This window comes from Periophthalmus magnuspinnatus, chromosome 24 (genome assembly GCF_009829125.3).
Source record: "Periophthalmus magnuspinnatus isolate fPerMag1 chromosome 24, fPerMag1.2.pri, whole genome shotgun sequence".
Classification (NCBI taxonomy): domain Eukaryota; kingdom Metazoa; phylum Chordata; class Actinopteri; order Gobiiformes; family Gobiidae; genus Periophthalmus; species Periophthalmus magnuspinnatus.
The window spans coordinates 11,307,938-11,323,596 of NC_047149.1; the positions used below are offsets into that span (position 1 = coordinate 11,307,938).

At 40.1% G+C, this 15,659-nt stretch overlaps 1 protein-coding gene across 1 annotated transcript; it reads right to left on the reverse strand.

Annotated features, from left to right (window-relative positions):
* Nucleotides 1–668: 668 nt before the first annotated feature.
* Nucleotides 669–14,924, reverse strand: znf292b (zinc finger protein 292b). The gene is made up of 8 exons (XM_033990542.2): nt 14,679–14,924; nt 13,360–13,514; nt 13,197–13,272; nt 10,261–10,396; nt 9,861–10,063; nt 8,371–8,507; nt 8,144–8,285; nt 669–8,001 (listed from the first exon to the last, which is right to left on the reverse strand). Exons 1-8 carry the CDS (start codon nt 14,841–14,843, stop codon nt 955–957), a joined length of 8,061 nt encoding a protein of 2,686 aa, XP_033846433.1. The 5' UTR covers nt 14,844–14,924; the 3' UTR covers nt 669–954.
* Nucleotides 14,925–15,659: the final 735 nt, after the last annotated feature.

Consider the following 15,659-nt stretch of genomic DNA (forward strand, 5'->3'; position numbering starts at 1 on the left):
TACTTCTTTGTATTTTAATTTGTAAAATAAATAAGGTATAACCATAATATATCATTAGGCATGCTTACACTTTGTCACTGCTAACTTTCGTACAATCATCACTTTTCAGAAAATATTCACCTATTTTTAATTCTGCCCACATCAATGGTTAGGTTGTCAATAATTCTAAGTTGCATGGATTTATTAATAAAAAGGATAAAAAAAAACAACACCCACACTTTACCCATATTCACCCTTTAATAAATATTTTGGTACTGGAATGTGCAAAGCTCATGTCTGAAGGTCTTCTCTGCTCATCACCTCAATTTCACACTATTACCCTGTAAAAGACTATAGGTCAAAAATCCTTTGGTTTCCAGTGAGGTACATGAGATGATTGAGATGATCTGAAGATATACAGTAATTTCAAAACATAAAAGATGTATTTAATCTACTTTTATGTATTAGTGATGTCTGTGTAGAATGATGGCAATGTTACGTTAAGTAACACATTGAACTACCCAAATATATTAAACCTGATTTTAATTATGTTGTCACATTTTGACGCATCTTATCACTTAAAATACAGTACTACTCAAGAAGTATTTGCAAAATTTTGCCATTTTGTTAGGATCCTCTTTGCAACTTCATGTAATTTAAGATATGAGGCACATACAAGCAGATAAACATATTTTAAAAAAAGTTTTAATAAGAGTGAATCTGCTGGTGGCAGTAGGCGGCGTTTTAAAATATGTACACAACATTTTCAAATTACAGTCTAATCACAATACTAGCATACAAAGTCCACTATCAGTCTCACAGTGAATGTTGAGACATAGATTTCAGATCATAAGTTAAACATGCTTACACTTTTCTATAGATATACATTTAATTTTACAGTTCGTCAAAAAACAGCTGTACTGTTCAGAACTATTGGGTATGCAGTTGAATTGTCCTGAGATACTGCCAAAAAGACTATATTTTCTCCAATATAACCAAAGGCTGCATATCCTGCAATTGCTTCAACATAAGCTCGCTCACACCTAAAAATGCTTTATCCATAACTATTTTTACTTTGTCCAATGATTTCAGATTCTGTCGATTGCTGAATTTCACACAAGTTTCTTTGGTGTTCAGTTGGGATAATCTGACCCATGGGCCAAACAGTGGGATTTCACACGAGAGGGAAGGTTGGGTCTTGTTTGACTGTTCCAAGAACTTTAAAAAAGACATTTCAAATCCCATTGGTTTGAAGGCAGCCAAAGACATAGGCTGGTCAGACTCTTTCTCTGAGAGGGCAACAGATGAATCAGAGCACTCATCCCTGCTCTCACATACTTTAAGTGGTTGGGACATTTTTTTGCGTTTGACAATTTTTTCAACAATCCTCTTTGGCCTTCCGCGCTTGCGTTTCATTACTACAGAGCCATCAGAACTGTCATCATTAGACAGTCCATCAAGCAGTGAAGCTGGGATGATTGGGCTAGTCCTTTTGCGCAGGAAGGGTTTGGAATCATCAAAATGCATATCTTCTGTGCCATTGAGACCAGTTAACTCAGGTTCAGAGTCAGAAGATGGGTCTGACTTAGAATCATCACTTCTAACAGAACCATTTTTCTGTCTGGGAAACTTTTTGCAGAAAATGTAGTGACTTCTATGCTGTTCCAAAAACTTTTCACTAAGTCCATGGACAGTGTAATGTTTTAAGATGCTCTTCTCAGAATTCATGACTGACTCACATCCTTTAATCATGCAAGGATACTGTAATGGATAGGATTTAGTACACATTGCAGATGCTTCTACATTTGATTTTAAAACAGGTTTTTCATATTTGGTCCAATAGTTGTTTATTTTCCTTGTTCTTTTTGCATTATTGTCTTTTTGTGGACTTGTTTGATTACTCTCAATATTTTCTTTCCCATCACTTGTTTTATTAAGTTGATACTCTTTCTTGGAGTTTTGCTTAACAACATCCTCGGGTTTTGGCTGATTTTTTTGTTTAAGTTGATAAAAATCATTATGCTTTTTCATAAGATGCCTAAGCATGTTGGACTTTGTGGCATAGGCACGATCACAGCCTTCAATTTCACACTTGTACATGTTTTCCGGTTTGGACAGCTTGATATCTTTGTGTAGTTCTTTAATGTGTGCAATATATTTCCAGAAAGCAGTAAATGATACAGCGCATCCTTCATGCCCACAAGTAAATCTTCCAAGCCTAATTACTGACAACAGATCGCCCACCTTATCAATGCTGAACTCATGTAGTCTAAGGTAGTGCTGCATGAGTTGAGGGACCTGCTGGAAAACTCGGGAACAGTCCTTGACCTGACATCGGAACTCTGAAATGGATGGCTCCTCCTCTTCTTCCTCCTGCTCCACAACTCCATCAGCCTCATTTTGATCTTGCTCTTTGTTGACCTCAAGGGCCGATAGAGCAGATTGGTGAACAGCTCGATAGTGGAGGATTAGATTGTGCTGGATGGCAAAAGCAGCCTCACAGTCTTGGTGAACACAGCGGTAGGGCTTGTATTGACTTAATGTGTCACTTGAGGTGGATTTTTTGTCAGTTTTCTTCATCAGATCATTACTCTGTTTCACTGTTGCTGGTCTATTTGACTGTTTGCCAGGTGTGAGCAGCCCTCTAGCCTGATAAGGAACATCTGCTTGAGGTAGATGAGCAATAACTGATTGACAACCATTTGAAAATGGCCCGTTGATTGGAGTTCTTTGATGGCCATTGGGAGTGTGTTCGTCTGTGGATGTTCGGACATGTTCTTCTTGTTTTACAGTCAAATTATGGAAGTTTGCCTTGGGTACAGCCTGAATAACTGATGTGCCCCCTGGATTACTTGGTTTCTGATGTAGTAATTCTTGGTGCCCAACAGATGCTGGCAGACGTTTTTTCTTTGCACCACCATTGTGCAAGGTAATCAAGCGGACCATTGCTGCCCTGTCCTGTTTACGCTTCACGTCTAACTGGTGGATTTCTTCAAATGACAGTTGGTGAGCAGATATGTAATGCGCTTTAAGATTGGGGTTGCGTGTAAATGTTTTACTGCATCTCTGACACTGAAATGGAGCATATTGTCCATGCTGTTTTTTGACTGCATTAACTTGTTCAAATGTGTAATTGTGGACTTTATAGAGGTGTCTCCAATACGCCTCACTTGAAAATGTATTGTATGCACAGTTTGCAGCATCACAGACAAATAGTTTGGGCACAGCTAAGGAATCATCTGGTGTTACTTCGTGTGTGCTTGAACTGTCTAAACCTGTATTTAGAGTGACAGACTCAGGGACTTGTTCAGGTAATTCCTTGATAAGGTTCAGCCTTTCAAATGCAATCTTAAGTTCTGAAAAACTCTGTTGTTGACTGGGAGACAGCTGCTGGGGTTCAGCATCAACATCCTGACAGAGATCTACACTTGTGGAGCTCTGCATGTCCTGCTCTGGGTTGGAGTGTTGTCTTAAGCGTGTAAAGCTTTTGGTTTGTAAAAGTTCCTCAATTTCAGCTGGAGTACCAGGGATGATGGCAGGGCTTTCTTTGTTTGCAAAACATCCTTTAATATCCCAGTTCATTTGACAATCCTCATTTTTAGAGCTTGACTCAGAACCACAGGACATTGGGCTTTGAGCCCCAGAATTATGGCAAACATTAGCCAAGTTGTTTCTGCGCTGAAAATCGCCAGCCAAGATCTGTTCTCGTAATTTCTTTTTGATATCTTGCTCCATATTATTTCTCTCTGGTTGTATTACACTGGTTGTACCTGGACTCTTTGGATGTACGAGTTGCGGCAACATGCTTGAGACTTGATCTTTTGAATCAATTTCTTGTTGACTGCTGCTAGCCTTGAGGCTAATTGAGGCTAATTCTTTGCTATCTTTGAGTGCTTGGGAAAGTAGTGGTGTTGGATATCTTCTGCCTGGTGGCCTTGGTTGAAGATAATTAGGAATGTTAGATGAGCAAACATCTCGACCAGCACCATCTATAGACTGTTTGACAGAGCTACTCTGAAAATTTGTTGTAGAAGAAACACAAGGTTTTTGGAACTGAGATACATGTGATGAGACAAACGGGTCTGCCATGTTAGCAGCTTTAACAATTTGCTTAAGAATGTCATTGCTTGTCTCACCATTTAACCTTTCTTGGTATTTCTGAGAAGTGCTGCCTTTTTGCTCTAACAAGCAATGTGATTTTGATGTGTGGGGTATGTTATTGAAGGTCTCACATGGATTACTTGGATGGTTCTGATGAAGATTAACAGTTTGGTCAGAATTTAGGAGGTCAAGAAATGATGCTGGGAGATCAGCATTCAGCTCCATTTCATCGTACGGTTTACATGCCGATCGCTTAGACAAATGGCCACCAAGAGATTTAGAACTACTAAATGCTCTGTAACACCGTGAACAAAACCATTTCCCATCTCTTACAATTGCTGGCCATCTGACCTTATTTCTTTTTCGAACTGTTTTGCGATTCTCTGTAGTGTTTAGGTTTTCAGGAGGCTGACAAGGATTTTGCACTGTATCAGTGTTTTTTGTTGTGTTTTCTGGTGAATCTTTTTGCATTGTGAAAGAACTGAAGTTACAGTTCTCCTCTCTTTTAATGTTAGCAGGTACAAGTGGTTTTGTACCAATTTGCACACTTGTTGCTGGAATAGGAGCTGCAATGTTTGATTCTATGGGGTTACAAGGTGAGCAGTTAGATGGGATAGGAACATTAGTACTGCCCATGGACTTAGGAAGTATTTGTGAAGGTTTAACAGAGGCAATTTGTGTCTTTTGAATTTGAGGCAACTGCATTTGATGGCCTATTTGTGAGTGGTTTGATTGCCCATACAATGTCAATGCAGCATTAGCTGAAGGTGGTTTGTAAAGAGGTAGAGAACCACATTGTGTAATAGATGTTGGATTAGGGTCCATTGATGTTTTACATATGTCTGAACCCAGGAGACTGCCAGGAGGATCCTTAAGTGGAAATGGAGAACTGGCAGTTACCACCTGGCCTGACCTGTTTGTGAGTATTTGAGGAGGGCTACCAGATTGAACATGCTTAATTTCAGAGGCAGGTGACCACAAAGATACATTTTGCTCCTCAGTTTTTATTGGAACTTTAGGTGGAAGAACTGTATTGGTGGATGTTGATCTGTAAAGATGTTGAGCACTACTTTGCATGTCTTTATGTGCCGTTGTTAAGGAATTTACCAAATTGGCATTTGGATTCATGGAATGGTGATCATTGGACGACATAGGCATATGGGCAGATGGCAATAGCCTATTTGGATGTAATTGGGAAGAGTTGCTACTTAATTGTTGATTATGAAGGGGAGTGGACCACACTGTCCGAACGTCTTGGGTTTTTATCTGACTACTAGGCGGCAAGTGAATACTTGACAATGGAACTGAATTTGTTACAGTGATAGGTGGGTGTGACTCTACAAGACCTTTAGGTCCCAGGGATCCAGTCATAAACTCTGATGGTCTGGGTAAATTTATTGTTGAAGTTCTAAGGTTTTGCACTTGCTCCTGTTGTGGGATTTTTGGTAAGATTTTTTGTGTTTGTGAACAACTCTGTGGATGGACATTTGTTTTTAATTGAGCCACCACAATAGGGTTTAATACATTTTCCATTAATTGGGGGGCAGTCTGGTTTACAGTCACTGGGGGGGGCAACCTAACTGCATTATAATTTGTAACCATATTTGTATAAGGACTAGGCTGGATGACCTTTGGCCTCTTAATTTCTATTTTTTGATTCTCTTGTGTTTTGACTGCAATAGGCTTTGGAGCCAGAGGTGAACCAGAAACGTACGTTACCCTAATTTCACTTCGTGGAATTTTGCGTATTGCATACAACTCTGGATGGGTCGTTTTTATGTGTTTGCTAACACTTTTGTAACAACTATAGTTTCTTGTGCAGTTTTCAAAGGGACAATGATATCTCTCTCTCAAAACAGTCTCAGTTTGAGCAGATTCTTTTTGATTTACAGATGGTGTAGCGACTGCTGGAGGAATGGCTTGCAACTTTGTCACTATAGGAGCAGGAATAGGTAGCGTTGGTAATGTTGGCCTAGCTGCATTACTGACAGGCAGTTCATTGTGATTTATACTGACAGGCAGTTCATTGTGATTTATTACGCCACTATTTACATTACTGGAGAAAACTTGTAGTTGACTGTGCAACACTGTTTTTTCACGCAGCATTTTGTTTATAGTAGCCTCAAATGGAGATACATGCTGTTTCTGATACTGGTGGGAAGGCTTTAAAAGATCAGGTGACTGGCTTTGAGATGCTTCTGTTTTACAACATCCATTTTCTGGTTGCAAAGGTATCTGAATATTTACAATCTGACTTGCCTCACTAACAAAACATTTCTCTTTGTTTTCAGTTTTGATCTCATAACGATCCACAGTTTTGATTGGCGTTTGAGAAGCTTTCAGCAAATTTTCAAGGGTTTCTGGTTTGCCAACACTAACAGTTTCAGCTCTGCATTTTTCCATTGAATTGTCTGCTTCTTTTAATGGGGATGGATCACAAATACTGTGAGCCATATTAACTGAAGAACTAGTCTGTGGGGTTTGGAGATTTTCATCTTGAGCAGAAATATCTTGCTCTTTTTTGACTGTGTGGCTTTTCAAGTGCAAATCCAACTGCTGTTGTGTATGGAAAACCTTGCCACAGTCAACAAATTTACAAGTGAACGTTTTGTAATGCTTTGCCTCGTGGTCATAAAGCTTAAATGCTTCGCTAAAAATCTTACCACAATTTGGAAACATGCATCTCGCTTTAAAAGAAGTGTGTGTTTTTCGATGTACGAGCAGTTCAGTATTTGAGAGAAAGCTAGCTTTGCAGTTGAGCTGGATACATATGTATGGCTTTGCGCCACAGTGGACTTGTAAATGATCGTTAAGATGGTTAACACTGACAAAGTGGCGACGGCAATACTGACACACAACTTTCTTACTTTGCATTTCAAGGTAAGAAATGGCCTCCTCGTTCTCATTGTGGGCTTTTACATGGGAAAGAAGATTTCTGTAGAACTTGAAGGCCTTTTTGCATGTTCCAACAGGGCACACATGTTCCTCACCATGCTCAACTGAAAGGCGAGTCTTAACAATTTGAACACCACCAGCGTTTTGCCCCAGCTGACCACCACTTTCTGAAATGTCACTTTCAGTCTTGGCCATTATAGCAGCTATCACTGGGGCAGCAGTTTTAGGATTAGCCAGTTTCCTGTTGGTCTTCATTGCGGTTAGGCGATCCTTACATGATTGTTTAACATGTGAGGTGACATGGGGGGTCAGGGTGTCTTTGGAGCTAAAGGACTGAGCACAAATGGGGCAGCTATACACGCCCCCGCTGAAGTGAGTTTGTGCATGGCGGATAATTCTGTGGCCTAAGAACTCCTTGTCACAGAGTACACAATACTGCATGTAAACCTGCCAGTTTCGAAACCTGGCAGAAATAAATCCCTTTTCTCGCAGCTTCTTCTGTTCTCTGTTTTTCTGTTTCTTGTCCATTGTGTTTGTTAGTTCATATGTGCCACTGACAATTCTATCAGCACTTTCTAAAAATCCATCATCGATGTACATGTCCTCCTCCTCTGGATCATCCGTATCATTCAATGAGTCAATGGAAGAAACTATGGAAGCCTCCGGTCCCATACGAGCAAGGCAGTAGCGTTTTAGTGTTTTCCAGTCCCAGAACTCTGGGTCAAAAGGCCATTGCGTTTTGAACACCAGAAGCAGCTCACAGCGCAGCGAATTGGGAACTGTCATTTTTTCTTCCTCAATTTTTTGATCTGGTTCATTGTAAAGAGTCTCCACAGCATAGTAAGAGTCCACCGTGGGCTCCAGGAGGAACACTGTGAGCTGGCAGGCCCTCTTCACCTCAAGGTCATTGGGAAGCAAACAGGCAATGGTTTTACACAGTGTGGCTTTTGTGTTTCCATCCTCTGACTGCATCCGGAGAGCCCTTATGCACATTTCAATGCAAATTGGTAAACCACCCTCAATGATCTGAAATTGAAAAGACAAAATTTTAGTGAAACCAAAATCCATGCAATTTAAGTTATAAAAATCCTTGTAGAAGATTTAAACAGCACAAACTTGAAGTTTAAAAAGTACAACTCATAACTGGACGAAGACACATGTAACTAACCTCAGACTGGATGACTTTGATGAGGAACAAGATGTGGTAGACAGTTTTTGAGAATAAAGACATCTGACCACATTTGTCCAGAAAAGCCTTCTCTGATGGCTCAAGTCGTTTCAGAAGCTTGCTCCAGAACAATGTCAGCTCCCTGAAAAATATATGTCAGGTACTTAGGGGGATGTCAAAAGGGGATGATATAAAAAATAATTACAACACAACACTAGAAATCTCACCAAGCACAGTAAGCATCAGCCAGTACGAGCTGGCGGGTCAAGAAGGCAGAACATAACGTGAACGCTGCTTTTTCATCACTATCAGACTCCAGGTTACAGATCATCTCTAGTGCATCCCGGCAGTCCACCTTATTAAGCTAGGCGGGAAAAACACATAAACACATTCATATTAACAAATAATATAGATAACACTGGGTTACAAAAAAAAAACATTTTTGAAAGTTGTCTGTGTTTTTTCAACTGAATTAGGACCATTTAGCACTGCTGAATCCAAAAATGATATCCATTTTTCTCAGTCAGGTCAGGTTTTTATGCTAATTTGATTTAGAAAAATCCGATCTTCTGACTAAATTGATTACAATTTTGTGACATTATCAGTTGATTTTCTTTAATATTTCTCATCCAAAAAATGTTTTAGGAGATAAAAAATAGTTTTCTAACAGAATGTATTATTAAATGTTACGTTATGTTAATTGATAAAGGTAAGTACATGTAAATTGGAACGTTACGTTATCATTGCGCAAAATTCAGGACATGAACTTCTGTTTTTATGAACCCCTTGAATGCTCAGCAGCAGGGATGTCTCTCTTCAGAGTCCAACAGTAATCAGCCATCATGACTGCATCTCAGCGTCCCTGATACCTGGTCTCCATCTCTTTTATGTCCTGATGGAATCTCTCCACCTGCTCATCACTCAGTGATCCCAGATTCTCAGGAAACCTGAACATTTAGCTCCTTTTGGGAAAAAGGATGTGGAGCATCATCATTAAAACCACACTGGAGGAATCTTTGTCACTGATGTCAGGAACTTCTACAAAGACAGGTACTGGAATTTCACAGTGAGCTACAGGACGACGTGCTGATTCACGGTCAGGATACTTGAGGCTGCTTTGGTTCTTTCTGTTGATCCCAGTCACATCAATAGCCCAGAAGTAGCGATTGATGTCGGCTCCCTCCAAACTGACGCAGATACTCGGTGCATGACATGATACCATGTGTGGCTCCCAAGCTTCATCTTGGTCACCAAGTTTAATACCAAAATAAGCATGGTAAGCATGCTTTATGAAACTTGTGACTTGATTCCTGTTAGGAACATTGGTGTATTCACCGCAGATGTAGCAGAATATGTTAGGCTTATTTTTGCAAGATCTTCTAGTCGAAGCCATTTCATTCACTTGTAATATAAAAAAAACAATTAGTCATAAGTTGGCACATGCAAAATCTTCAGAATTTGTTTATAGCGAGAAATATAACAGAATTTTGCATCATATGACGTGAAAATACTCATACATGTAAACAAAATCGTCCAAAAACAAATATGTAGCTTAGTTCAGAATGTTGACCTGATTGAGAAAAAACAATGTGATTTTTGGATTCAGCACATCAAAATTATCCTAAATCAGCTAAAAAATCTTAGACAATAAATTTAGTGTTGACCAGTGTAATATACACAGCCCACTTAACAAATAACAGATAAAATATAGCCTTGCCTCTTCCATGAGTTGATCTTGTTCTAAGGTACTGCAGAGACAGACGAGGTACATCTGCTTGAAGTTTCCCTTTCCGTCACATGAGGCACTCTCGGAGCAGATCTTTGCCAGCTGTGCCGCTTTCTCCAGCTTCTGATCTTTAATCAGCTGTTTCACCCGTAATTCCAACAGACCGGGCCCTTCTTCAACAAGCCAGTTTTCAACTGAAAACACCAGGGATAGCTGTTAAGGATCATCGATGCAACACCAGAGTTTGGTTACAGAAGGATTTCTGTAAGCATTTTCAGAATGTTCCAATGAGCACTGTTGAGGCTATAATGCCAGAATGATGAATAAACTAACCTGAGAAAATAATTTGAATAACCACCTAAATCATATCAGTGACCTGTATTTCACTCACTTTGCATGGTCTCTAGTTCCTCTCCCAACAGAAGGCCTTGCAGTATAGGGTTGGCCCAAACCCCCCTCTGTTTGCCTAGAGTCCATAGCATGGAGAGCTGGGTGATTCCATTCTCCTGGAGTTTGCCATGTGAGACCTAACCACAAATAAAAAACATAATAAATAAATTAATTAATTAACTAATAAATCGAGATTAACTTCTGGAAATATACAAAAAACGTTGCTACAGAGCATCAATTTGTACTCACACTTTGCTGCTAAGCAGCATGACAGGTACGCAAAATGCATACAGACTGGCAGGTGAGTCATTTTAAATCAAACATGACAATCAAACTAGGGATGGGATGATATTAAATTTTAGACTCACGATTATTGTGGCCAAAATAATCGTGATTAACAATATTATCGCGATAATTATTAATCTGTTAATGTTCCGACGGCCCGGGCCTACTTTACAACTTTACAGCAATGTACATATACTTCTGCGTCACCCACACAAACAATCTACACATCAAATGAAAGCTGCAGCGCTCGTCTTTCTGGATATACAAACCATTTTCACCTGCAATCACCACAGTGCTGACAGGAAAGACGTTTTAACAGAAAAGTCACAAAGTGTGAATCTGGACTTCACTTACTACTGAGCGCTCTGGTTCTGTCAAACATCAACATATTCACACAAAGTTGGTCTCATTTGTTCCGTAAAGATCCAGAGAATATAATCCAGTCAAGAAATTATGTCCACAAAATAAGATCCTCCATGGTCAATCTGCTGCAGGAAAGTACTCCAAATATGAAATCTGTTCTGCCACTTCTTTGCATTTCTTTTGTCGATTTCAGGCATAATAAACTTCTGACAGCGCCAACTTTGTTCAGTGCTTAACACACGTGTTAGCTTGTGATTGACACCAGTGTTGGCCAATAAGGTGGGGGTTGTGGGTTACTGAGGCCGCAGACAGCGAATCAGTGCTACAGATGACGGAAAGTTTACACACACATTTGGTGACTTTTTCCCCTTACAGCCAATGAGCAGCGGAACAGGATGATGTATCACATGGTTTTCCGTAAACAGACGTACCCGCAAGAAAATGTGTTCTCCTCAATGGCATGTTGTCGAAATGGACCAGTCCTTGTTGTGCCGGAAGTGACACAAGTGCCCGTCGACGAACACAATCCAATTAAGGCACTTTGCTGAATTGGGAAATGGCCGAAGCCGAGTGGATGCAGAAATCTGTGCATAATGGTGCATTTTACGCACTGTTGTTTTGCGTTTTAAACATGACGAAACGGACAAACCAAAGGGAGTATGTGATCGAGGACACTGTGGATGTTTGTACATTAGAGGCCTCTAGGACCCGGAGCGGTTCATGGCAAAGAGTAAAGATCCCACAGTGGACCTTATTTTTGGATGGATTGGATGCTGTTCTCGATCGGTAAGCGTGGTTTATTCTGCTATTGACGTAATTGTAGGTAAACTATACCATGTATTATCGTTAGCATTGCTTCTGTGCACATAGTGCACATTCGGACCATGCGCTCTGGCACATTTGTATTCAGCTGTATGAATTAGACTTAATTTGTCTATTGTTTAAAAGGTGTTGTTTTATTCTACAGTTTGCATTATTGTAGGTAAAAATATAAGATGTACACACATTAGCATCTCATCTGTGCGTGCGGGTGAGGCGCGCTCTGGCACGTTCCTGTGCAGAGTTATGGATCAGACTTTGTTTATTGTTGATATCTGGCAGAATATAGTTCAGACAGAGATAAGCACAGAAGCTACAAGTGTCATTGCTATGACAGAGTGGGCAAACAGCAGAACTAACATCTAAACGTTGTATTGGAACTGGAAACATGAGGCAGTGTGGTGACGTAAAGGCGATTATAATCGTGTGCGATGATCACGATTATTAAAAAATGCCACGAACGATTAATTGTGGACCTTTTTTATCGTGATTAACGATATTATCGTATATCGTCCCATCTCCAAATCAAACATGTGCATGCATATAGGTTTTTATGTTTCTCCATTTGGTGGAATAGTGTCTAGGGTAAATATTTACCATATTTTTACACAAATGATGCACCAGGCATCAAAAATGCACTCAAACCAAATCTTATATCATCTTTACATTTTAACAGCCAACACAAATGTTTTGAAATCCATGTCTAGCTGGGGTTCAGGAGTCACAAAGAAAAAGTACAATTTGTTGGTTGATGTTGATTTTCTTTCTCTTCAATTCTTGAGTATACCTAGCCCATCAGTGATAAATGAAAGTATACAGTGGTCCTTCTTTTATCACGGGGGTTACGTTCTAAAAATAACCCACAATAGGCAAAATCCGCAAAGTAGTCAGCTTTATTTTTTACAATTATTATATATGTTTTAAGGCTGTAAAACCCCTCACCACACTTTATACACTTTTCTCAGACAGGCATTAACATTTTCTCACATTTCTCTCGTTTAAACACTCTCAAAGTTCAAACGCTTGTAGGTAACTTTGTTGGTGCAGAACGTTTCATCGACATTGTGGGTTTTGTCAGGGAGAAAACTTGCAAACATCAGAGTCATACTGCTAGCAATCAAACATTTATGTAAATCTGGCAAGCTGAACGCATTCTGTAATGTACAGGAGACATGGCACGGAGGAGACTGATTGACAATGGTCTACAGTCCCTTAGCCAATTAGGACACAGAACAGAATGCACGTTCATACGCTGTAAAAGAAGCATGCAAGATGACATTAAAAAAATCTACGAAACAGCAAGTCCACGAAAGCTGACCCGCGTTATAGTGAGGGACAATTGTGTTGAGTAGTCATTTGTCCAACTGCACTTCATTCATTGTTTGGTGTCGATTTATGGTCTAAAGACACCAGTATTTTAAGTCCCATATTTGATGGGTAACGGTGGGGGTAGGTGTGTATGTTCATTACCTGGACACAAGACCTGAAGTCATTCCATAGATCATCTGGAAGCTCCTTTAGTGACAGCAATAGTTCCACAAAACTCCTAAGAAAGACAATAAAAATGTAAGGAATATAAAACTCAAAAGTAGTCTCATTAAAGGTGTGGTAGGAAAAAAATAGTTAAACTTACAGTGCTAGCCTTTCTACCACGAGTTGCACATTGTCACACTCCACAGACAGGTGCACAGACGTCTCAGCATAACTCTGCAGGGCAACCATGTATACTTGAACTACAGGCAAAGGCTCATCTTCAATCTGCCAGTGGCCTGCGTATCCCAGCAGGGTCTACACAAAAGGTCACAAAGACATTGGGCTGTTGATTTCTTGAACCAGGAAATGGATACATGTTTTACCCTGACCAAATATAATAATTAAAAAAATAAAAATACAGAACAAAACAACAAAAAAGGCAAATTTTCCTAACAAACCTAACCCAAACCTTAACCACCTTTTTGAGAGCATAAATTAAGGAGGTGATGTTGTAGAGCAGGTCATTTTCGGTTTGGGCCAAATTTTGACATCACGCCTGATGTTTGAAAGCATGGAGAATCTAAAATTCAATTGCTTACTTTATTTTACAAACAAATAATAGAGGAGAGGACTCAAACGTGTTGCCAGATAGTCATCATATCAAATTCATATGATTACAATAATGTATTAGTACTGGCGAGTGTGGAAGCCCGCACTAATAAAATTACAATTATATGAAGTGTTACTGTAGATAATATTTGTGTGAGAACTAGCCCATTCATGGGCGTGCGCCAAAATGTGTCAAGATTGTGGAGCCCTCACGTGCACGATTCTACCATAATGAACCCTGTGAATGTGTGCGTTCCATTTGGCACGTACACATGCGTGAAAAGCAACGACAAATCTATGAAATGCATGACATTTGTGAGCTGCACAAATGAAGACAAAGCTTTAGCAGTTTAAATTTGTTCTTCATTTAACCAGGGGTCCAACATCCCTGAGACAATGCACGACCTCAACACGAGCAGAGACAATCAGTGGAACGATGGAGGCGTGAACGCGCACAGAACTAAACACACTAAACATTATGGGCTTTGGACATAACGGGGTCTGCAACCAGATCCTAACATACTGTAATCTTCAAAAAGGCACGTTCGAAAGCAGTGCAGATAAAAACCACAATCATAATAATTACAAAGAAAATATATGTGCAAACCTATTATAAATACAATTAGTTCGATAGCAAGATGCTAATACATTTATTAGCCATTGGAAGCTAGGCTAAGCCACAGACTGTCAACAACTGCGCAACGTATCAACGTACAACCACGTACAGAATTGTCAAAGAACACTTTTGTTTTACATTTTGTAATGCAAAAAAACACGTTGCCCTTTCCACCGCCGTGCCCCCACATTCCCTACAAGCTCACTGGGAACAGACGCGGAGGGAGGCTAGGCACTAGTCCACTGGTCACTTACCCGACAGAAGTCTTGGCAATAATTGAATGAGGACTGGACCGGGGAGTCTTTGCTCTCTTTGACCGCTCTTTCCTGCAGTTCTTCTAAGCGTTGTTTTAGGTCTGTTATAATGACATTAACATCGTTTTCAGGACCACGGTCCTTCTCGGCCTCCTCGTCCGCCATCTTCACACCCAACTACAGCGCGTAGCTCTTTGCGCACAATGCGCAGCTCTCTCTCTGCGTAGTGACGTCAGCTGCTGCTCCACACAGCCCTCACGGGGCCCAAACATCTTTCAGAGACCCCTGCTGCGTGGCCCCTGTGTATTATCATTGCGATGGATTCCGAGAAAAGTCTGTCGAGCCGAATCAAAAGACCACATTGGATTGGGCATCTGTGCGAGCCAGCAGTAACATGTTTGGCTTGCTCTCTCGTGACTTTAGGATTGGAGGCAGCTAATAGTCTATTATTCGGGTGAAGAGGTATGTACTAGGCCTAAATTGAGCATAAGTTTTTTGTTAAGCACTTGTTGCAGAATAATAGCCTGAAGGCGTAACTGTTAGGATCAGCAAACAGACCAAAAGAAATCCACTTGTATAGCAAGTGTTAGTATTTCTCGAAGAGAAGCCACAACATATAAGACTAAGCTATCTAGAAATTCAGATTTTATTATTTTTCCATTTTGAATGAGGAGTATCGAAGAGGGAGACATGGGATGGAGTTTGGTGTGACTATGAGAGTCCTAGAGCTAGACTATTGGTTTTCTAGAAAATATAGATATTTTCTTGCTATTTGTATAAGATACAGTATGTTTTACCTTGAACAAGTGAAACTTGTTGATGAATTCATTGACGTCACGTTGTACAGTAGATGGCAACATTGTTTCTCACAAGAGTGCTCTCTGCACTCTGCACTCCGTGGCCAGTGTCTTGTCTCCCTCACTTTGTTAAAACAACCACAATGGAAGACAGAGTTTTGAGTCACTATAGAGCAGACTACAC